Source organism: Nycticebus coucang, chromosome 4, assembly GCF_027406575.1.
Source record: "Nycticebus coucang isolate mNycCou1 chromosome 4, mNycCou1.pri, whole genome shotgun sequence".
Classification (NCBI taxonomy): Eukaryota; Metazoa; Chordata; class Mammalia; order Primates; family Lorisidae; genus Nycticebus; species Nycticebus coucang.
The window spans coordinates 22,033,728-22,057,491 of record NC_069783.1 but is presented as its reverse complement, the minus strand read 5'-3'; the positions used below and the strand labels follow the sequence as shown (position 1 = coordinate 22,057,491).

The window sequence follows — 23,764 nt, the reverse complement described above, 5'->3', positions numbered from 1 at the left end:
GTGAGAGATGGGACAGGGGTTTGGTGTCACTGTGGCAAAGATGATGGCACACAAAGACATCACGCTGGCCTGCGGGTCTAGATCTATAAATATATTTATTATAATATAACAAGAACTTAACAATAAACATATACTATGTACAATACCATTACAGAGAACCCTGTTTTATATCATTCACAGAAATAGCCAGTTTTGCTCCAGTGTGATAGATGAGGAGAGAAACGGAATTTCAACGTCATCTGCACGGAGTCTTGAGCACTAGCACCTCCTTTGGAGGCAGACGCACACCAGTGCTAATGTCAGCCCTGCCCCGGGCAGTTAGGAATTTGTGCTCCGGTCCTTGGGTTCACACTTGCACCCTGTTTGACATAAATACTTTAAATGACATACAATGTATGTAGTTTTGTGCTTATTACCTTTTAAAATAATAAATAATATTAAAAACTGCATAACGAAGCTCGGTATCCTGTCCAAGGGGGAGCCACACTGGTAGTGCTGGAAGTTGATGCCCAACATCAAGAATTGGGATTTTGTGTCCTCAAATACTGAAAGATGGAAAGCATGTCCTGTCATTTTCTCCTTATAAATGGTAGTTATCATGAAATGATGGCAAGTTGACTTCCCAGATATAAAAGTGGTAAATGTGTATTTGGTACCAACTTCAACTCAACAGTGCCACGGTAGCCGCAGCATTCCTCCTGCCCTGGAATGGAAACTGATTATGGTGTGAGGTTGGAGGGGCTAAGGACTAGCGGGAAGGCCTTTCAGTTTTGAGTCACGGTGTGACCTCCCTCCTGGTGTCCCTTTCCGCAGGTTCGTATGTGATGAGAGAGATTTTGCTGCTCATCCCCTCAGGCCTGGGCTGCCGTGGCTCGTCTAAGAAGGCTGTGCCCTTCCTGAGAGCTCTCATAACAGGGGCCTTAATATATAGCTATAAATATCAAAAATAGTCTCCTGTGCTTTGTAGACATTTATTCTCCCTCCTTCTTTTCCTGCCCATCCTGGGTCCTCAGCTTAACCTCATGGAGGGAGCTGGACGGGTGTCGTGAGCCAGAACTGATGTCCTCCTAGAACAGACTCTTCTTCCTTGGATCATGCCTGCACGAGGCACAGCTTTCATGGGGCTGTTTGGGAGTTACTTCTAAAAATAAAATGGGGGCATTGCCCACCCCAGGAGAGATCCTCTATTCTGCACATAGAAAAATGAGAGCAAAGGCCCCCCTCTGGCACTGCCTACAAAGAGCTTTGGGAATTCCTACAACATCATCCCTCTTGTGGCCGCCTCCTCTCTCAGTACTTAAAAATAGCCTTTTGTTTATCAAGAAAATGCCTCAGAAATCTAAATAATTCATATTGGATAAGAGAAAGCTAGCACAATCACCTCGTCCTTCTCCAGCAAGAACAGGGTAGAAAATCCTGTGAAGGGCAGACAGCTTCTCCCCCGCTGTCCCCGCGGCTGCCACACCTGGCTCTACATGGGCGGTTGGACTCCTCTTCAGCCCCAGCGGGGACTGGAGATGTACAGTACTGTCCCTTGTTCTCTCTTGGCCACTGGAAGTGTAGATTGGTTAAAAAACAAAAGTAGGAATCAAAGTGATAAGGACACTTTGATCTTATTCCAAGACAGCCTGATGCCTAATATTGTCCTAGGATAACTGATCTATGGTTGTTTAGGGATCAAGCTTGCTCTGCAGGAAGGAAAAAACAGCTTCTCTCTCCCAGTTGAAAAATATGTGAAACTCTATTGCACCGGGCAGAGCGAGGCCCCGTTCAGAGCGCGTGCCTCTGCGGGCCGCGAGCCCCGGCTCGGCACGTGCGTGGTTCCTGCTGCTTGGGGCGCTGTGCCCCGTTTCACCCAAAGGCAAGGATGATTTTCTACATTCAATGTAGAGAATATTCAAAATGTTTAGCGCAGTGAGTTCCTTGATCATGTTTTGTTGGCCTCTTGTTGGCGTCGCTGAATAATTATCATTTGCCTCACCAGACTCGTCCATAGTTTTGCCGTGGGCTTTCTGCGATGTCAGCCGCTTTGAATATATTTCTTTATCACCACGCAGCCGTGTCTGAACACGGGGCAGGGCATGTGGGGCAGGAGGGTCCACGTGTTGGTTGTGGGCTCGTAGGCTTCCATGTTGCCCAGGGCGGGCCCCTCACTGCTCACGATGCCTCCGGTGGCATAAATCTTGCCATCGAGCACCACAGCGCTGTCAGAGGGAAGGCAGGAAGAGAATTAGGCACTTGGCTTCCAACCTGGACCTGGGAGAGTTTCAACCCTGTGTCCTATTGCAGGCTGCCTGTGCCCTTTTGCAAAAGTCATGGGGGATCTTGTGGCTGTCCTTTGTCCTCTGACTCGAGCTGGCAGTAAGAAAAACACCTTTCCTCCAGGGCAGTGGGATGTCCCCCTGTCCTTCCCTGTAAGCCCTGTTCTCACCTCCCAGCCCTGCCTCGCTGCCTGAGCCGGCTGGGAGAGGAGCTGCCTCTGAGGCCCAGGTCACTCAGGCACTATGGGGCATCTTTTCTGTGTTGCACACACAGGGTCTCCTACTGCTCAAATCCCTTGGAACGTGACTCCAAGGCATGCCAGGAGAGACAGCGGGGAGGGCTGAGTAGTAACTGAGCATCAGCCACTTGGCTGGGAGCTTGGCCTGCCAGGGTCTCAGAGTGCTGTGCTTCACTCTGCGGGGAGCGGGGGTGGGGGTGGGGGTGGCCTTCCCTGTAGGACACTGACTGGGTGGGTCCTGCCATCTGAGTCAGCTCTTCCCGGCAAGAGAGCTGGGCTTCTTCCCTCTCTGCACACCTTTCCTCATGCGCTTCAGCTCCCCCTTCGCCCTAACGTCCCGACCCCGGTTGCCAGCCCTGACTTCTCTCTCATTTCAGCTAAGGGCCATCTCTTCTTGGCTATCCCCCGAAAGTGAACACACAGCTCTTCAAAGCCTCCACCCATTTCTGAAATGCCTTGAACAGAACCTGTCAGTCTATGTTTCTCATCAGACACTGAGAAGCTTCCAGCTCTCGCTCTCTCAAAATTCATGGCTCAGTGCCATGTAGGGCCTGCCTCTTTCTCCTTTTGCCAGCAAACCTTTTCCCTGCTTCTATTGCAAGACTTTCCCTCTGGCATGAAGTCTTTTCCATCCACTCTTATCCCAGCTGAGGAGTGGGCATCCTCCCCAAGTGGGGCTCGGTGCTCCGGCCGCCTGTCAGTGGGCAGCACCGTCAGACTGCGCTGTGCACACCAGCTCCACGCCAGCCTGAGAACCAGAGAGTCTTGAGTTTGCTGATTGTCTGGTACAATCTCCTTTTTCACATAACTTCTCCAGAGAAGGAACTTATGTGTCCAAGGTCACATGATATACTAGTAGTAAGTTAGATCTTTCTTTTAAGGGACAGAATCTGTTGCCTAGGAATGCAGTTCACAGCAGCCTTGAAATCCTGGAATCAAGTGATCCTGCCTCAGCCTTCTGAGTACCTGGGACTATAGGTTTGTGCCACTGTGCCTAGTGAATTTTTCTATATTTTGTAGAGACAAGTCTTGAAGTCCTGAGCTCAAGCAATCCTCCTGCCTCAGCCTCTCAAGTAGGTTAGACTATGGACATGCACCACCATGCCTGGCTAATTTTTTTATTTTTTATTTTTGTAGAGACTGTCTTGCTATATTGCCCAGGCATGTCTTGAACTCTTGGCCTCAAGTGATCCTCCTACCTCAGCTGGGATTATAGGTGTGAACCACTGTAGCTGGCTAGGTTGTATTTTTTCTAGCTATGCTATATAAACAATGGGCACTTAATAAGTGCTTCATGCTATTTGCACATTGAGGACTCAGTGATTACCTCTGCAGAGGCACAAGGTGTCTTCAAGAAGGATTTGTTATGGAAGAGCAATAATGGGGTTTGGGGCCCTTCATTCTTTGTTCCTCTTAGTCCAGGAAAGGATGGGGCTGGAAGAGCAGGGACTGGCATTTTACTGCCATGGCACCAGGCACCCTGAGCACCAAGCTGCACTCTGCCCTCTGCCTTCTCTGCCTGCAGGGGCAGTTCTGCATATGCTTTTGCCCAGTCAGGTGCCGAGCTGCTAGTGCAGCTGAACCTTGGGCCCCTGACTGGGCCCAGTTCCCAAAGGCCATCAGGATCGTGTGTGCAATGAGAGCGTCCTCCCAGAAGCCCATGTGTCCCTGCACAACATTGCACGGCTCTGGCCTCGCTCTGCCTTCCATCTGTGATGGGGCAGGTGGTCCTAGTGGGAGGGTGGCCTTGTGCCTTTAGGAAACACTTCCTTTCTGCTTGAGGTGGGGTCAGCTGGAGCCCCAGGGTTGGGCTTCTGGGCAGGAGACTGCTGTAGGCTGCCCTGGGCAAACCACACTCTGCTCTGTCCCCAGGGCTGAGGGGAGGCCACTGGTCTGGGCCTGGTGATGCCCTTTGGTCATTGAATGGTGACAAATCCTTGCAATCTCATCCCTCCCGCTGCTCCTCCCTCTTCCTTCCCATTCCCTGGCAAAGTTGCTGCAGCCCCTCACCTGCAGAACTGGCGAGAGTGGTTCATGTTTGGGCCCGCCTTTATGTTTCCTTTGTCAGGGTCGTAGATGGTGGTAGCTCTGGCATAAGCCCCACCCAGGATGAAAACGAAGCCATTGAGGGTAACAGCCGGAGCATACTTGTTGTCTGCAAGGAGGAGAGCAGAGCAGGCAGGTCAAGGGTCCTGGTCTTTCCTCCAGGGGAGGGAGCTGGACTGACCTCCCTTAGTCACTGATTGGCCTGAGGCAGGTGTGGGGCTGGGGACACCTGGAGCCTTGGCTCACTTGCTCTTTGCAGGGAACCTGGCTGAGGGCTCCCCAACTCCCTCTACCTCCCAGACTGGGGTCTGCAGAACAGCTGGGCTTATCCTGCCTTCTGGGCTTGGGATGGTGAGCCAGGGAGGTGGGGGTGCAGCCTGGCCCGAGGAGACAGCTGCATCTTACCGATCATTGGGGACTCAATGAAGCTCCACGTGTTGGTCTGTGGAATGTAAGACTGGAGGACACCCGCAGCACGGCCTGCCTCGTTCACCCCGCCAAACACGTAGATCTTGCCACCACACACTGTGGCAGCTGCCGAGTGCACTGCCTTGGGCAGAGGGGCCACTGCCTCCCATTGGTTGGTGATGGTGTCATATCTGTAGACAGAAAAGAAAAGGAGCCTAGGGTCAAAGATGGGCCTTGTGCAGGGTAGAGACCACACAGAGGGCAGCAGACACCTGGGAGCACAGCCATCTGCTGCCTGCCCTTGGAGTCCCTGGAATAGCCTAGAGTCACGTGGCTGGGGCACTGGGGTGAGTCACAGGAGCCTCCCAGGGTCTGGTCCAAACCAGCCTTCCCTGCCTCTCTCCTGAACCTCTGTGGAGCTCTTTCTGCCTGTTACACCCTCTGTGCAGATTCCCAACTCTGTACCTTTGCTCAGATGGTGTCCTCTTGGCCCCCACAGCCCTCTCGATCCAGCTCAGTCCTGAACTGAGCACCTGCTGTATACCTAGGCTCTTGGCTGAAAACTGGGGAAGCAGATAAATTAAACACCATTCCTGCCCTGGAGGACCTATGGCTCGGGAAGACAGCCAAATAAAACATGCGGAAAACAATTGGAGGGCAGACCCTCAGGATGTGCATGCCGGGGACTCTTAGCCTGCTCTCAGGAGTCGGGTCAGGCTTCCCGGGGCAGCTGATACCTGGGCTGCACTTTGCAGTCTGAATAAGCCACCCAGGAGTGGGTGGGCACTGGAAAGCACCATAGGTGCAGGGAGAAGTGGGGGCAGGGTGGGATTTTGAGAGAATCTGGAGTACCGATAGTCCCTGACTTACGATGGTTCAACTTACTTTCTCGACTTTACAGTGGTGCAAAACCATTGTAGTTTTGACATAAGGCGCAGGATTCAATAGTTACATATTTGATACTTTATTATTAATATGAAATAGGATTTGTTTTAGATGATTTTGCCCAACTGTAAGCTAATGTATGTGCTCTGAACATGTTTGAGGTGGGCTAGGCTAAGCTCTGCTGTTTGGCAGCTTAGGTGTCTTAAATGCATCTTCAACTCACAATGTTTGCAACTTCAGATTGGTTTGGTGGGATGTAGTCCCACAGGAAGTCGAGGAGCAGCTGTAGTTTGGAATCTGTAGAGGGTAGTTTCACAGAAAGACCAGTTACAGAAAGCTTGGTGAAGAGCAACAGTAGCTCAGACCAAGGAGTGACAGCAGTGTGAGGACACGGGGACAGAAGGTGAGGTGAATGTACGTGGTAGCCATGGCCGCTCATTAGCAGGATGCTGGCGCTAAGGGGGACGGAGCTGCTGAGGATGACAGGGTGGCTTGGGAGACTGGAAGGAGGGGAAACGCTGAGGATACGTGGAACTATGGGTGGGGGAAGACAGGGTGATTTCAGGTTTTTTTGTTTGTTTGTTTTTTTGCAGTTTTTGGCCGGGGCCGGGTTTGAACCCGCCACCTCTGGCATATGGGGCCAGTGCCCTACCCCTTTGAGCCACAGGCGCTGCCCAGGGTGATTTCAGTTTTATGGAGAGGGAGCTTAAGGCTTCTCCGGGTGACAGGTTGAGTATGTGCAGTTGGAGATAGAGATTTGCTGTAAATATTTGGCTTTGAGGCTCACGCCTATAATCCTTGTACTCTGGGAGACCAAGGCAGGTGGATTGCCTGAGTTCAGGAGTTTGAGATCAGCCTAAGGAAGAGCAAGACTCCTGTCTCTACTAAAAATAGAAAAATTAGCTGGGTGTTGTGGTGGGCACCTGTATAGTTCCAGTTCCTCAGGAGGCTGAGGCAAGGGACCACTTGAGCCCAATAGTTTGAGGTTGCTGTGAGCTATGATGAAGACAGGACACTCTACCCAGGGCACAGAGTTGAGATTCTGTCTCAAAACAAAGCAAAACATTGGCTTTGGGATCATTGGATAAGATAGAAGCTGAAGCTGAGGACTGCGCCAAGAGGAGTGTGTCATGAACAAGGGGCTGAGGACGAACTCTCAGAGGGTCAGCCACTGGCCATTTTGCAGAAGGCAAATGGCTTCAGGGATGAAGGCAGGGTGGAGTGTCAGGGGGTCTCAAACAGATTACTGGCACTCTGTGGTCAAGGGGCGCTTTTAAGTGGGAGGCACAGAAACCATTTGTGTCTGGAGGAGTGCAGGGGAGGCTGCGTGGCCGGTGGAGATGGTAGGTGTGGCCTTCTCTCTCGGAAGAATCTTGCTGTGAGGAGGCAGAGCAGGTGGGACCTGGAAAGGGATCTGGAGCTAGCTAAGAGGGGCTTTGTCAGTGGAACGCGATGAATGTTCCACAAGCAGCTCTCCAGGGGCAAGTTCTGACTTGTAGCATTTGAAGATTTCTGTGATGTAAATCCTCCCCGCTAGCTGGTGTCAAACTACCGGTGGGATGCTGCTCAGTGTGGTCGGAGAGACGTGCTGTGGCCACCAAGACCACGTATGCGAGGCCTATATAACCTCAAGAGTGGAGTAGTAAAACATCAAAAAAAGTTAGGAAGTGATGAGCTTTGAGAATGGATTACCTTTGTTTTTAGTCTGTTTAACTGTAAGTGCATATAATTTAACTTTTAATAGCTGTGGCTGACAACTGACTTGCAGATTTGCTGACTTTTTAGACGTTCAGCTCTCAGGAGCCCTCATGAACTGGCTCTAGCTCACCACGGGCTTTGGTAATTTGGGGAGTTGGGGAAGGTGTAATTGTGTTTACCTGCTGTTAGGAAGGAGCCAAACTGGGTAAGGAAAGGTTAAATACATACGAAAGAGAAGGGGGTGCTGATGATTCAGGTAGATGCAAACCGACTCCAAAGTGGGGAGGGGAACCAGTGTCCACTGGGCAGGAGGGAGGAAGGCAGCGGGGGGGGGGCAAGTGTGGGTGCATATGCAGGAGTGATGGTGAGAAGGTGAGCAAATTCTTGACTGATGTAGCAAGGGTCAGAGTTGGCGTGAGTCTGTGGGGTCAGAGCTCTGAGGAGAGAGGTAAAGATGAGAAATGGCTGCTCTCGACAGTGGGAAAATCTGCCAGCAAGGGAAACCCAAAAAGATTGCCCTGCGACGTTAAGGACCCTGGGGAGGACGGAGGCCTTGGCAGCACACTGGCGCCAGTGCGTATGAGGAGGGGTTCTCTCCGTTGGCATTTGGTCCTTGGGCGAGGCATGGAGCAGGCCAAGAGCTGGGTTGAACAGCCCTCATGCATGGTGCGGGGCAAGGCAGCTAAACAAGAGAATGGGGTGATGGAACACAAGTGCCAGACAAGACAGGGGAAACAGACCACAGGAAGCAGCTGCGGGGACAAGAAGCCTTGGGATGAGGCAGCCTGGCCAAGGTGCTGCGACCTGAAGGTCTTTCTTCATGGGGCAGCTTGAGCCTCAGTCCCCAGTGTTTGTGCCCCATGCTCCTCAGGGCTCCTCTTTCCTAACTCCAGCGGCACCAGCACTCCCTCTGGACCTCCCAGCAGGTGACAGAGGGGACACAGCTACTGCTGAACATGTGGCTCACTGTTCCACCTGTGCCTGGACCCAGAGCAGAGCCTTGGTGTGGGCTCACTGTGCTGCCAGCATTGGGTTTTCTGGGGCAGCACACGGCGCCCACTCTCTCCTGGCTCAGATCCCTGTACACTGCTTTCCCTTAGCCCACACCTCTGGCCCTGAGTGAGGGCGATGGATGTGCTTGGTTTGACAAGAGGCTGGAAAATCTTAAAGGGCAGCAGCAGGACTGATTCAATTAAGACCCAGACGAATGATATGTGGCTTATATGCAATGGAGTAAGTGTCTTTTTGGACAGTGTCACAAGTTCAGATATCTGTTTTTTAAGCCAAAATGGCAGAGATCCAAAGAGCTCCTGCAGCAGTAGCTGAGAGACAGTGGAAGATTATGTGGCTGTTAGTCCTCAGTTTTTCAGTATGATGGCACATTGCACCAAATGCACATTTCCTGAGAGCTTGTTATTCTAGGTGGCTGATTGCCAAGCCATGAGCCCTCCCATCAGCTCAATCTGTCAGCTTCCTGCTTGAGAAGGATATGCTAATGACATGCAAATGACCCCGCGGAGTGAGCCGCTCTGCTATCATTTATCCAGTAACCACAGCTACTGCAATACATTGCCATAAAATATTAGACCCAGTTATTTATATAATGATATAATACAGGTTTGTCTATTGCACTGTTGTTTTAATCTATAATTATATAATCTTGCTCTATTCCTGTAATACCATAATGTAATATAATTACAACGCACCATATAGCTCATTCATTATCAATATAATGGCAATTTGTACTGTTAGTGCTTCCTGGGGGACAAAACACCCTCGCATCTGTCCCCATTACCCCGACCTTCCTGTCACCCTGAATTCTCATCATTGCCACCTTGTGGCACAGAGATGGACTTGCTCAAAGGAGCTCCAGCTCTGCTCTTCAGGAAGCAGTAGGCCTCCCTTCCCCTGCACCCTCCACCTGACCTGCGTGCACATTGCTGGGTGGGGGCGCTTCAAGTCTGCATCCTGTCCCTATAAGGGCAGCTGACACATCCTCTTGGTGTGTGGAGGAAGGTTCTGGGCCCTCTCGGGGCACCCTGCTGTGTGGGAGATTTCAGGGTGGTCTTGCTCACACTGTGCCGGAGCTGATGATCCACCAGGGAAGGTCAGCACAGGCATCCCCCAGGCCTTGGAGAAGTACTCCAGGACCTTAGGGGAACGTCTCTACCTCTTCGCTGGCCCATTTGATCCTCTAGCAAATCCCTGTATTTATCAACAACCGTAAGTTTGCAAAATGAGTAATTGGCGTTTTAGGAGATTAAAAATAGCTGATGAAAACAAGACAGGATGACGGATGTAGCTCAGTTTACTCCTACATAGGAAATGTCTCCTTTTTCATGTGTTTATTATCAGATGACTAATGACTGGAAGCTGGTGCTTCCAAAAGGCCTGGGGCACCCACAGCCAGGCAGCAGGTCACTTCGAGGGCCGCTAGCATCAGGACTGATCCTGGCCCCATGATGGCACACAGATCCTCATGATCGCATGGGGATTCCCCATTATCTCCAGATCAATATGACAATTAAACATTGTTACTTACATCTCTGGGCTCCACTTGGGGGAGTTAAAAGCCCACAATGAACATTCAGAGCCTGTCTCACTCTGAAACCATCTTTGCTATAACATTTGTCAAGTGTCCAATTAACCACGGAGGGAAAGAAAATACAAATTGAGGGCTATGTGTGCCTTCACAGGCAAAAGATGTCACATGGGAGGATATGATTTCTAGTGGCAGCTGATGATGGTGGGGGTGTTGGGCTCAGGGACAGGAGGGGCATGGGACGAAGGCTCTGGTGATCCTAACTGCCACCTCCGGGATTGTACTTCGGGGCCAGGACAGCCTAACTTGTCACTCTCTGGAGCACCAGTTTCTCTAAAAGCAGGACTAAGCCTCCATGTTCTTCTGCTGACTCATAAAGCTTCCTGAGCTCTTCCCCTGGGCGTCTGTTCTCTGCAAGAACAGTCTCCTCAGCTCAAAGGAAGGGGATTATTTTCACCTAGAAATACTCTCCAGTCTGTGCTCCTCACACCTCTGTCTGAGCCTACACAGTGGCCTCGGGAGGAAGCCAGCCTGGGACTCTCAGCAGAAGGCAGGTTAATACATATGGTTCTTGGGCCTTTTAAATTATTTTTTCTTCTGGAGAATTCTAAAGGGTTGGCCAGACTGCCCACACCCCAAATTACTTAGTTTGTGTGCAGTGACCCTTCTCTGCATTATGAACAGATTTCCTGGAATGTGTGGCTGGGGAGAGAGGCCCCCAGTGTGTGACACTCTGCTCGACACAGGCCACGTTTTGGCCATTGATTCCAGTTTTGCCCTGTGTTCTAGCCAGTGCAGTTAGGCTCAGCCTGTGCCTCTCAAGATTGGATCTTGGGCCTTTAGCTTGTGACATATAAATGGGATGTCAGCCCAACCAAAAGGGACAAGAGTGCCCCATCTCAGTGACTGGGGAAGGCTGAAGCGGGTATTATCCTGACTTCCACGTCACATCCCACAGCTCTCTCCTGCTGTTGTTTCTGACAAGCCTGGGACCGTGGCTTGCTCAGTGGACCCGTCTCCAGGATATCGACATTGGGGGTGAGTGTGGCCTCATTACCTCTCCACGTGGTCCACGTTGCCTGCCACGCCAAGGCCTCCGAGGGTGTAAATCTTCCCGTCATAGACCAGGCTATTGTGCCGACAGCGGGGGACCGTCATTCTGGAGACAAGGTTCCAGTTATCGAGTAGGGACATGTAGCACCAGACATCCGCCAGTGTCACCCCTGACTCCATCCCACCTGTGGGCAGTAGGAGAGGTACAGAGAGCAGGCAGGGTGAGGACAGATCTGAGGCCAGCAGGCCCAGCCCCAGGGTCAGAGGGGAAATGCTCCACCCGCAGAGTGGACACTGCTGGGCCTGCCTCAGCCCTGACGTGTACCCCGTGCCCCCCAACCCCGAGGGGCCTCACCTGAGAGGTAGATGTTGTCCCCGGCACTCACTACACTGAAGAACTCGCGGTCATAGAAAGGCAGTGAGGCCAAGGGGTACCACTTGTTGTTCTGCGGGTTCCAGCAGGTGACGGCCACCAGCGAGCGCTGGGTCATCCCCACCATCTGACGGCCCCCAACCAAAACGATGACCTCAGCCACACCTGCAGGGACATGGATGGGCACCCTTGGGACACACCCAGACATCATCAGCATCTGTGCCCGGCACCTCTCTGGGGGCCACCCAGAGTCAGGCTGACCCCGAGGCACCTGCATTTGGGGGTTCAGGGCTGTCCCTGGATACCTGCGGAGAGGCGGGGCCTGGTCCGAGGTGTCTGCATCTCCTGGCGGGCGTGGGGCAGCATGTGGTAGCGTTTGGCTTCGTTGACCAGGTCCCGACAGGCTTCTGAGGACTTGATCAGCTCCTCATTGTCGACCACGTTGAGCAGGTAGCTGGGGTGGATGAAGGGGAGGCGGACCACTGCCAAGAGCTCAGCCGCGTACTGCAGGGTAAAGGGGACACGAAATTGTCTTAGCCAACAGAGAGGAAGCCACCTCCTCTGAGCTGAATTGAGAAGGAAAGAAGAGGTGTGGACTGCACAAAAATGGTTAATTCCAGTCCTCATTGGGCTTGAGAGTGCAGACGCTGTGCTCAGCCAGCCTAGACAGAACTCCAGTGAGCCGGGGGGTGGGAGGGTGGAATGGCCGGCCAGCTGCAGCCGGCCTGGGGGGCTGCTCATCCATCTCTGCGCTCCACCCAGCTCATGCACCCCTGCAGTGGGCAGACTGGAGAGGATTAGGGCTGAAACAAGGGACCCTGGAAGAGCTGTGGATGCACCGGGGATTTAGGAACAGGTGAGAGGACCCAGAAAAGATTCAAGAAGATGGCGATTGTCAAGTTCACAAGAGAACTCATGCAGATCCATGAGAGCTGCATCCCTGTAGCACCAACTTCCTTCCGCAGTGTCCCACACCTTCAGCTGGCCCTGGCCCCTGACCTCTGACCCTATGATGAAGAGTTTCACAGACTGACTTGAATCTCCTCTGCTGTCTGACAGCTCCGCTCATCGCTCCACTGGAGTTTCTTCCAATGAGTAACTGTCAGCACTGGGTGCCTCATACTCAGCTCATTACTGACCCAAGAGACCCAGTCTCCGACATCGAGGGGTGCACAATTAAATGCGGGGGGGTGTCTGTCCCATAAAAGTCCCTGAGGGATGAGAGGAGGGGTCTAGTTTGTGTGTTGCAGTGGGTCAGGAGAGGGATGTGAGATGTTCCAGCTGGGTGTGCGTGGACTGGCCGACTTCTGCCAGGCACAAGGAGGAAGGAGGGCAAGGCCAACGAAGTTTTGCGTAGAGGCATCGGAGAGAGAGAATGGTGCCTTTGGATGCAAGAGGCTTTTGTGGAACAATTAGCAGACAAGGAGAATGAGCGTGGACAGGCTGGCAGGGACCAGGGCTGCTCTCCCTGCAGAGCTGAGGAGGGGACTAAGGAGGGGACTAAGCAGAGGGACTGGGTGATCAGTTTGCTCTTTAGAAAGGCCACTCAGGCCAGAGGGTGCAAAGTAGATCTGGAGGGAGCAAGACTGAAGGTGGAGAAACCACTTAGGGCTGCAGTAACCCCAGCATAGCTGGGGAGGCCAGAATGGGAGAGAGGGAAGTCGGTCCATTCAAGGGGGAGTAAGGAGGAGAAAGGGCATTGTTTGGCCAAATGGATGTGGAAGATGTGGGGAAACTGGGCTTCCATCTGGGATAATGGGCAGGGCCGAAAGAAGGAGCAAGGGCAGAGCTGTGGGCTTGATGAATTAGATGGATTTGGAGGACATCCTGCCAGAAATGGAGGACATCCCAGTCCAGTGGGTGACTGAAGTGAGAGGTCTGGAGCTCAGGACAGAGTTCTGGGCTAGAGTCACAAAGAATTGTGGCAGTCACTGTGAGTAGCTGTCCCACTTAACTTCCTCTGAAATAAACCTCACCCCTCCCCATTTTTCCTGGTCAGAAAGGCCGGGGGACAGCATCTTTGCGTCCTCTGTCCACCGCATCCATTCCCCCCGAGGGCTCACATCCCTGTCATCACTTGTGCAGCAGTTTCCTGCAGCCAGCGTGGCTCCCATTTGGTCCATCCAGGTTCTCTCTATCCCTCAACAACCAGAGCACCTTGCTGGGTCTGTGCTCTGGGAGCGCCAGAGAACCCTGGCTTATATACTCACTTCTCCCTGCAGGGCCCAGGTACTGCCTGTCCAGGCCCTTTGGCCTCTTGGCCAGCTTGGGTTCCCTTCAAGGTGGAATGCCACCCCTCAAGCATCTTTGGTGACAGATTCCTCATCTCTAAGCCCTCTCTTCACCTCTCTGCTGCCCAGGGGAGCAAGACTAGCCTCCCTCTCCCTGGTCCTGTTCCCATAGGCTCTCCTGCTGGAGAAGGTGGCCCTGCCTCCTTCACTGACCTTCGCCCTTGCTGCAGACCCCATCCCTACCTGTGCACGTGACGCAGGGTCCTTCTTGATCCACTTGATGACTGTCTCATACACCAGCTCCTCGGCCTTGGTGTTGAGGCTGTCATTGGAGATGTAGGCGATGAAGTCGTCCTTGGAGATGCTGAGTATTTCCTCCTGGGCTGCCACCTCGGGGAAGATCTGCAGCGCAAATGCCTTGGCCATGTGGTAGAGCTCACTGCACTGCATGGCCTCGGCCATGGCCAGCACCCCCAGGCAGTTGCTGGCAGTCAGCTGCTTCTCTAGGGGCAAGAGTTCAGGACCACTGATCCAAGGGCCCTGGAAGTGGTCACCACCTGTTCCCATAACTGCCACCCTGGATCCCTCTCAGAGCCCATGTCCTGCACTCTGCCTACAGCACCCATAGTCCCCATAATCCACTTCCTGTGTCTTTGGAGCCTTGGATCCATGTCTGGATATTCCTCTGCTCCTTGCAGGGCCTCCCTCTGTTCTTGCAGGCCTTGGGAGAAGGACCTAGCCTCTGAGGCATGGAGCATGGGCACTGGGCTTGGGGCTTCCTCACTGCCTGTTGCTGGAGGAGGCCTGGGCGTCAGAGGCCAGCCAGGGCTGGGGCAGGAGCCACACCAAGGCTCACAGCATCTTCCATAGCAGAGACGGGCATAGCTGAGGTCAGGTTAGCAGCAATACCTCTCCCATGCCCACCTGCCTTCTCCCATCTGAGTCTGGGGTCCATCTGCCAGCTCTCCTGAGGTCTGGCTAATGGTCCTTGCAGCCTAGATGTGTCTGGGTCTTTTTGGGAGCCTGACTCTGCTGCTGTGCTTGCTGTCCTTTCTAGACTGCTCAGTGCCCCCAGCTCACCTCGCCAGGCTGCTCCCATATCTGGGCTTAGCCCCTGGCTTTCTCTCTCTGCACCCCACACTCCAGGCCTGTTTTCACCAGGCATTTTGGGGCATGGGGTACCCCTCCCCTACAGAAAAGCAGCACAGATTCCCTTTCAGTTCATGCCCTTTGTGTACGGGGTTATCCAAATTATCATCTTAAAACAGCTTTGCGGAACCCAGCCATGTCCTGGGGGGCTTCAGGTGTGCACACACAGCCCTCCCCTCATTGTCTTTGCTGTGTAGAGGTCTTTGCACATCTGCGCTTCTCCCCTCAAGGGACACATATGGCCCCAGGCTCACCGAGGAAGGACACGCAGACTTTGCAGAAGGTGTGGAACTGGAACTTGCTGGCTGCCTCCAGCAGGGTCTTGGCATTGGCCGAGTCGATGACCAGGGAGCCTGTGTAGACGAACTCCAGCAGCAGCTCCAGGACGTCCGCCTGCAGGTTCGACAGGACGAGTTCCAGCTTCTCCCGGCTGCCCTGGCCACCATCTTGCACCGACCTAGGCACAGAGACCGGGGTGTCCTCACCTGCTGCCCCTGCGGCCACTGTGCCGCCTCCGCACAGGGCTAGATCTCCCTGCGCATCTTGGTCACGCCCTTCGTTTTTGGACTCAAAGGACACAGCAATGACACACCTGAACCTAATGGCCTACACGGGATCTGAAAGAGAAGAGTCTGACCAGAGACGCCCAAAAGAACAGAAAACCCTGCTTATCACTACTCGGCATGTCCATGCAAAAAAAGATGCAAATCAAAAAGCATGAGCTATGGATGGGGACGAGGACCAGGACTGGCCTCAAAGGGAAACAATACGGTTCAGCCCACAGCGGGCCCACACGTCTCGGCCCAGCCCGTGCCCACCTGTCTCTCATGGCAAATACTCTAAGGAGACCGAGGCTTAGGAGGCACCAATTGGCTATGTCTCCAGCCAGTCCAGAGACAGCCTCTGGTCACCCAAAGGCTGAGGGCCCCACGCTGCCCCAGAACTGCCCCTACTTCTTTCCCAAAGCATATTGTTTCCTTTTAGGCGTGGAAAGGAAGCCCTTCATGACATTGCTTTGAAACTGAGGAGAAGACAAGACAGACGGACAGAATGGTCAGAGCTGGGAGGAGGGGAGAGGGAACAACCAAGGACTTCCGCCACAGACAGCCAGCAGCCATGACCTGGGACCTGGCCCGGGGCGGGGCCCTCCTGCCACATGGAACACGGGGTCAGAGGTCAGAGTGTCCTGCGTGTAGAGTGTGCATCGGGCTTGTGAACTGGGGGGAGTGGGGGAGGGACACAAATATATAAATATGTTTATATCTGGTGTCTACAGAAATACAAAACCATTGCAAAGGCTCCTACGGCCTGGTGGCCGCCCCTAAAGCTGGACCTGGAAGGAAACAGATCAGATGAAGCAAGAATAACACCAATACAGAAGTGACGCCAGGAGGAAAGCACCAGGAGCGTTAGGAGTCCGGAGGCAGGTTTCCCAGAGGCCACCGGCTTAGCCACCTGTCGCGGCTGCTCCGACCAGTTCTCCTTCCTGCAGTGGGCCTGGTCCTGCCTGGGCTGGGCTGGCCATGTGGCTGGGAAACAACTCCTGTGGTCCACTCACTCACTCGCGAGGAGGCCGGGGGTGGGGAAGACTCTTGTGACTGGTCCCTTGGGTGCACCTGTGGCTGGCAGTGGGGCCATAGAGGTGTCCAGCCCGCTCGCAGAGAGGGAGGCGGCCGCTGTGCAGGTGGGTGGAAAGAGCGCTGGGCTGGGATCTGGGGGCGCTGGGGACCCCAGCTCTGCCACCGACAGGCGGGCAGCCTTGGCCTCCTGGGCCCTCAGCCTCCTCTTCTGTAAAACAAGAGGGTTGAACTTCCCATGGAGATTTTTTGTGTGACAGAAGCTGGAACATGTCCTTCCCTGGAGAGTCTTCCCTACATGACAGTACCTGAGATTCACCACTAAAGCAACATTCTCTGGTTCGGCACTGGCCTCCCAGGGCCTAAAAAATACAGATGTAACTAGACAGAGAACAGGTTATGCTGTGATCCTGCTGCCAGAGCCAGTGTCCTGGGCTCCCTTCCCGGGGTCCTGCCCTGAGCCCTGCCCACAGAATGGCTCATCTGACCAGGGGTTCTCAGGGGGCTTCTGTCCCCAAGCCCTGGACAAGCCCAAAAGACTGAGGGGCCAAGGTATGGGCTCCACAAATGGGGTGAGCAGAGGCACCTCCAAACCCTCCCATGTATGCGTATGGTGGCTCTGAAGTGACTTATCACACCTAGTCTTCTGCTGTCAGGATGGATTTTCCATGCGTGGGTGACTTTAAGCATAAAAATAGTTCATTATGTGATCGTTTGAAATCACAGAAATCCTAAACACCCCAGGCCTCAGAGGCCATCTGGTCAAGCTGATACCTATGTTTTTGGGGCCTCGGCCTCCATTCCTACAGGCCGCTGTCTGGCCTCTCCTCCTCATGCTCTTCCTATTCTGCGGGGTCACCCTGGGCCGCAGCCAGGGCAGGGTTGGAGAGGCCAATGTAGGGCTGGTCACCCACCAAGACCCCAGTCCTGCAGCCTCTGCCTCTGGCTAGCCCACCTGCCCACCCATGAGCCCTCAGGTAGAGGAGTCAGACCCAGCAGGGGACTGAGGGGGAGGGACTTCAGGACACATGCAAATATGTGCATACTCACACATGCACACACACGCTTACTTGCATGCACACACATGCACTCATGTACACCCATGGGTGCGCATATGTGCACACACGCACACCCTGAAATGGATGTGACCGTGAGGACCGTGGAGTCGCCCAGTAGGGAGGGATGCTGAGTAGATGGGTAGCGTCGCCCAGTGATGAGTGTGGTGGGCTGGCAGGGCTGTGCTGGGGGTGATGCCCCTTCACTGAGGGTCTGAGCCAGGGAGAGGGTCTTGAGACAAGGTGGGGCCTGCACAAGGAGGTGCACAGGCGCTGCTTAGGTTGGGGGACCCTGGTCACAGCCATGGCTCTGCTTCTCCTGGCCTCTGTGGGGGACCCGTGGAGTGGGAGTGGCCTCTGTTGGGCTATTGCAAAGAATGGCTGGAGGTTCCTGAATGACCATTCCACTTGGCCACAGAGGGACACTTGGGAATATTATGGAGGCTCTGTAGGCAACTGAGTTCAAGATCCAGAGGAGGCCAGGCCCCAGGCACAAGGCCATGTGCATGTCACCAGCACATACTGGTGTTTGTGTGGCTGGGAGACCTGTGAGGGAGGTTGGGTGGCTCCCTACCCCCGACCATCAGATTGCTCTGAGACTGGATCTCAGTGTCCTGAGCAGAAGTGCCCTAGGGGACTACATCCCCTGATGGGTGGGCCTGGTCTCTGATGGGGGAGCAGCATCTTCTGTGGGTGGCCGTTCTGTCCCTGCCCTGAGCTGCCTCTTGTTCTGTTCCATTCAGCTCTATGGAGTGATTTGGGGAGCTGCCCAACCCACATGGGGTCCAAGGGCTCTGTCAGAAGACTGGAATTGCCTGGGGTCACCTTTTTCCTAGAGGGGATGGCTCAGGGGACCCCAGGGCCTAGGACTCAGTGTCTGCTCTGTGGAAGTGTCAGGAATGGCTGGTCCAACAATTAGGATGTTTGAAACCCCACAATTAGCAATGGACTAACTATGGAGAACTACCCTTCCTGGACTTGAGGCTGGCATACCTCACCTGCCACCCCCAAGGTTAGTGGTTAGTGGTCAGATGTTTTCATTTTGCCCAGGTGGTGGGGTGACTGGCAGGGAAGGAGACTGGTGCCCTGCTCTGCCCGGGAGAGCAGCCCTGTCTCCTGACATGACTCCCATCAGCCCCACGCATGGAAGCCTGGGCATGTCATTAGTTATAGGGCACTGACACAGTCATATATGAGTATCACCTGTCCCTCCCACTCGTTGTGACTTATTGGTGTGTCTGGTTTATGCCATTCTGCCAGCACCCAAGGTGTGTGACTCTGTCCTCTGATTATCTGACTTCCAAACCACACCTGTCTCTTCTTGCTGAGAAAGGTCCATATGCTGTCCTAACAGTGCCCAGCTGTTCAGGGAAAGCAAGAAGGCTGTGTGGCTTGGTGGATGGCACTCCTTTCATCCAGGCTGCACCACTTGGTCAGGCAGGCCCTTTGGTCAATATCCCCCCAGCTTTTCCTGTTGTGGTGGGGGAGGGAGTGAGAAGCCCAGGGCCTAGACCTGGGCCTTTACGAAAATCAGCTTAGAAAAATCAGCTAATTTGTCATCCATTTTCATTCCACTGAAAAGAGAATATAATTCAGACATGGCATAGGCTCCCATAGGCTTTGTGCGAGGAGGCTTTCAGGGGAGGGCATAATGCCAGGTCCAGGGCTTTGTCCCATTTTTGTGATGAAGGGCAGCTTTCCTCCGTAGCTGGGCATTTTCTCCCACACCCGGACTTGGGGGGGCATGTTTGGAAGCAGGGGTGGGGGGCAATGCCTCTGCTGTCTGTAAAGAATGTCCCCCTGTCCTTCCTGATAGAGCCTTGGCCCATCCGGCCATCCCTGAGAGTGCCTTGGCCTTCAGGGTACAGGTGAAGGCGCTTCTCCTCCCAGGGCCTGACGAGGAAAGGCTGCTCCACATCCTGCCCACTGGGTGAGAAACCAGGACCCTTGCCCGGGACCCCCACGCCCGGACCCAGGTGAGGACTGGTCTATGTGGTGCTGCCTGCTTATCATCCAGAGACAGGTTTTGCACTCTGATCACCTCGGAGACTCAGGTGGGACAACAAAGGATGGGGGCAGCGTTCTCAGCACAGATTTTGCTCTGGACTTCTGATGGACAGTCGTGCGCCTGCGCACACGTCTCCAAGGCCTCCGGGGCCCTCGGCCGGCACCCCAGAGGAGCCAGCTCCCTCACAGGTTTGGGGTGGGTGCTTGTCTCTGGGGGAATTTGTCTTCCTGGGGGAGTGGAAGACTGTGGTCAGTTTATCAGTTTTTGTAACATCTGTGCACACACACATCTGTGCACACACGCGTGCCCACCCAGCACACACAGTCTGCACCTGTCCACACTGTCAGCTCTGGGAGTTCATTCCTTCCTCACGAACTTTGCTCAAAAGTAAAACTACATATTTTGTTCTCCTGTGGTTTAGTAAATGGAAGGTAACAGCTGAAGCTTTGGAGTCAGACCTCTAGTCAAAGCTCAGATCTACCAGCTAATTCCATTTCTCTGGACCTTGATCTCTTCACCTGTAACTTGGGGACACTGAGAGTACTTGCCGCACTGCAGCAAGTCTGCTTGTGAGCTGGGCCTTGCCCTGGTCAGACGGGGAAAGAAGCTGCTCCAGTGTCACCAGAGGTGTGAATGCTGGTGAGGAAAGAGCAAGAAGCCCAGGAGGGGCAGCCTGTAGCAAGCTCCGGGAGTGGGACTCCGCCCTGATCAATCTAAGTGGCCACATGGAGCCCAAGGGTGCTGAGACATGGCTGTCCCGCTGGTGCTCTGTCCTCTTTAGGAGACACACATCTGACTGTGACCTGGCCCTGCCTCCCGTGCAGCCTCACCACACTCCTGCACTGCAGCAACACTGAGCCAGGGTCAGATCCCTGCGACCCCCATCTGATGCCACTGCTTCCAAGTCACTGGCCCCGAGTGCTCCTCCCCATTAAGCGAGGCCTTCTTCCCTGATCCTCTGACCCTCCACCTCTGCTCCTCCCCTTGTGTTGTTGTTTACAGTGCCTCCTGTGCTGGACTTGGCTGGGGTAGTGCTCTGAGACGTGGCCTGTCCCAGGGCTGTGGGGGAGGGTGTCTTCACAGCTGGAGCAGTGGGCACGTCAGTGGCCCCAGGCTTGAGGTGGGAAGGAGTCCAACCTGAGTGTCCAGGCCTGGGGTGGGAGGAATCCTGGGTCAGCAGGGGTCACCCGTCCCTGACAGAGCTTGCCCAGGGTGGGTCAGTGCTGACCCCCTCACGTCCCACAGAGGGTCCCTGCTCCCTCCCCTTACAAGGGTGCAGCTTCCCAAGAGGGAGGCCTCTGCTTGGGGCCCCGGGGAGGAGGCCACATCTCTCTGGGGGGCACCCCCTGCAAGAGCACCCCCTGCAGGGTCACAGATGCAAACACCAGCTGCTCTCTGACCTCCAAGAATGTGAAATTCTTGATGATTTTGCATGTCCAGAAGGAAATCCTCTTTCTGCTTCTCTCCAGGGGAGGAATTTATTTGCAGCTATCACACTATTGTGTACCATGCTCAGGACCAGGGGAGGAAAACTTAAAATGGCTGCAAACCAACATTGGGACTTCCAGCAACAGGGCTCTGGGCTCGCTTCAGCTCCCCTCCTTTCTTCTGTGGGCCCCTTCTACATGTCAAGGGCCCCTAGCCCTGTCTCTCCAGACCTCAGACCTTTCTGGGTTCAGATCCATCCATCCAGCTGCCTACCTGACTTGGGGCCCTGTGTCCTTCTGGGCTGCTAAGCCTCAACATATCAAGTGCTTCACTGGTCATCTTCCCCCAGCTCTCCTGACACTGACCTGCCCTCAGCTGCCTGAGATACCTCATCCTCTACATCCTGGTGCTTGAACTTAGGAAGCTTCTCTAGACTGTCCCTGCCCATCCACTGATTGTCATCCTCAGGAGTCAGGGCTGAACCAACCTCCTGGTTTACAGATGAGAAACCCAAGGCCCACGAGAAAGGACATGACTAGCCTGAGGTTCAGGGACACGTGGTAGAGTTGGGTGTAGGGCCCAGGTCTTCCCAAGGGGATTCCCTCTCACTTCCACTGACTGCCTGGAGCCCCATCCTTTCCCGTTAGGCCCACTCGGGTACACCTTTGGTGGGCATCTGCTCCCAACTGCTCCTGAAGTCCCCTGCCTCTTCTTGGCCTGTCAACAAACCTGTCACTGCTTTGGGTCCCCACCTAGTAGGGTCCTCTGCTATGTGTAAGAGCTTCTTGTTAAACATGAGGTCTCTAAAGGCAGTCCAAGGACTCATTTGGCCAGGGGCTGGGCCACTGCTCAGTACTGACCTGCCCCTTCTGTATTCCTCAGCTGATCTGGACCATGACCTGAGGCCCAGAGTGCCCATCTGTGACCTACTACCAGATGCTGGTCACTGCTGCTTCCAGAATTTGCCAAGAGTGGCACAAAGATTTCCCTGGCCTAGTGAAGCCACTGGACGTGCTCCTTCACCCCCAACCTCATGCCCTTAACCCCTGGGCTCGGACAGAGAGCACCCAAGCATGGGAGGAGGGCAGGAGACCCAAGTTGTCCATGACACGGGAGGTCACAAAGAGCCTGCCCCTTCCTTCGTGGCTCTATGTGAGAGGACACAATGGATCGGAAAGGAGCTGCCAGCCAGTGTGCCATCCTGAAACAAAACACAGTCACTCTGGGGTTAGTTGGCAAGTCCAAACACAGCATTGGGAAGCAAGCAGAGGTCCTGTCCTCCCACTCTGAGTATAGTCCCGGCTCAGCGTCCGCCTCGGAGAGGCTGCAAGGCAAAATGAGCAGCGGCATTAATCTGCTGAGGGGTGAGAGAAACGTGAGCGTTACCCTGGGCTGGGCCCTTGGCTGCTCTCCCTCACTAAGGAGCTGGAAGGTGGCCCCTGACTTCTTCGCAAGGGTACTAAGCAGACAAATTAAAAAATCAACGTAATTAAAAAAAAAAAAAGATGCTCATGCACCATTAAGACTCATTCAGGTAGAAATAGCCGGGGCAGAGGGCAGAGGGAGGGAGCAAAGGCTGAGAGACCGTGTTTAGGACACACCTGGTCTGTGCTCAGACAGCGCTGGTTTGGCTCAGTGTGAGTCTTGAGACATGCGGCGTGGCTGGGGCCATGGCTACAAGTCTCTTCTCCTGGACTTGGGCTTGGGAAGAGTCAAAAGCGGCCCCGTGGGCACTTGCTGCTCCTCAGCGGGGCATGGTCTGGTTGATGTGCTTTCCTGGGACTAAATTCACCACTGACAGCAGTGACAGTGGCACTAGGGACCCCCACTCGCCCCGTGGGGGCCGTGTGCACTGGTCCCTTAAAATGCTGTCTACAGTCCTAATCTCAGGGCTGGCTCTTGAGCTGCTAGGAGCATGGGACCCGGGGGCGGGGCAAGGTGCTGTCTACTGTGGGCAGAGGTTGCTCGTGGTGACCAGCAAAGCTGGGGCTGGGGGGCGGCTGGGGGCAGTGGCTGCTCTGAGGCTGTGTGTGGGAGGACACTGGGGGAGGAGGAGAGATGGCTACTGGCTCTGTGACAGGGAGTCACACTTCAGGAACCTGCAAGAGAGGGGAGGAGAAGAGCGACACAAAAGCGTCCTACAAAGGAACAGACCCGACCACAGCTGGAAGGAGGCAAACCTTTGAATCAGGTCCTTGAAATACAAGCTGCAGGAAGCTAGAACATTTTGGTGGACTTCAAACTCTCTGCCTTCAACAACAATTTTCAGGTCTGTAAACGCTTTCGCTCTGCGCTGCTGGTTCAATTCCTTCAACATTTCTGCAGAACAGAGAAGACAGACAGGGCCAGGTTCCCATTAAGATTTTTTTTTTTTAATTAAAAAAAATTTTTTTTCAAGAAGTAGAGAAATAGGAAATACTTGATACTGTTTCTTGGCAAGACTGGCTCAACACTGACAGTCAGAAGAAGTCACAAACAGTGCGTAAACAAGCAGCCACTGCAAGGGGCTACATAACCAAAGGAATAACAACTTTAAAAAGCGAAAAGAAAAAAAAAAGAAAAAAAGGAAAAAAAACCCAAATATGATAAAAAAAAAAAAAATCAAACCCAGAAATTGAAAGGTTGAGGGGGAAGAATCCCATCCTGACAATCGCAAACATAGAGAATATGTTATCACAGACAACTAAAAATTGTCATATATCTATAGAACAAGTTCTCCAAATGCCAGTGGGTGCCGATGTAGTGGGTACCAAGTAAAGCATGGCACTATGATGCGAGATGGGCTGGGTATGGTTCAAAGGAATAAAACCA

General features: G+C 53.8%; 1 protein-coding gene across 3 annotated transcripts in view; it reads right to left on the bottom strand.

The window, feature by feature from the left end:
• Nucleotides 1-76: 76 nt before the first annotated feature.
• The window catches only part of KLHL29 (kelch like family member 29), a 293,462-nt gene continuing 269,774 nt past the window's right edge, over nucleotides 77-23,764 (bottom strand). Inside the window, exons 5-14 of one of the 3 annotated variants that reach the window (XR_008379651.1) lie at nucleotides 23,134-23,272; nucleotides 15,140-15,342; nucleotides 13,980-14,239; nucleotides 11,811-12,009; nucleotides 11,488-11,670; nucleotides 11,137-11,317; nucleotides 4,952-5,145; nucleotides 4,511-4,655; nucleotides 1,382-2,204; nucleotides 77-359 (exon numbers count right to left, since the gene is read on the bottom strand). Coding sequence is in view for 1 of the 3 variants with exons in the window: in XM_053589187.1 (XP_053445162.1) it covers nucleotides 2,021-2,204; nucleotides 4,511-4,655; nucleotides 4,952-5,145; nucleotides 11,137-11,317; nucleotides 11,488-11,670; nucleotides 11,811-12,009; nucleotides 13,980-14,239; nucleotides 15,140-15,342; nucleotides 23,134-23,272 (1,688 nt within the window). In the remaining 2 variants the exon portion in view is untranslated. Of the gene's footprint in view, nucleotides 2,205-4,510; nucleotides 4,656-4,951; nucleotides 5,146-11,136; nucleotides 11,318-11,487; nucleotides 11,671-11,810; nucleotides 12,010-13,979; nucleotides 14,240-15,139; nucleotides 15,343-23,133; nucleotides 23,273-23,764 lie in introns of all 3 variants that reach the window. The other 2 variants (XR_008379652.1, XM_053589187.1) reach the window with 2 other exon arrangements.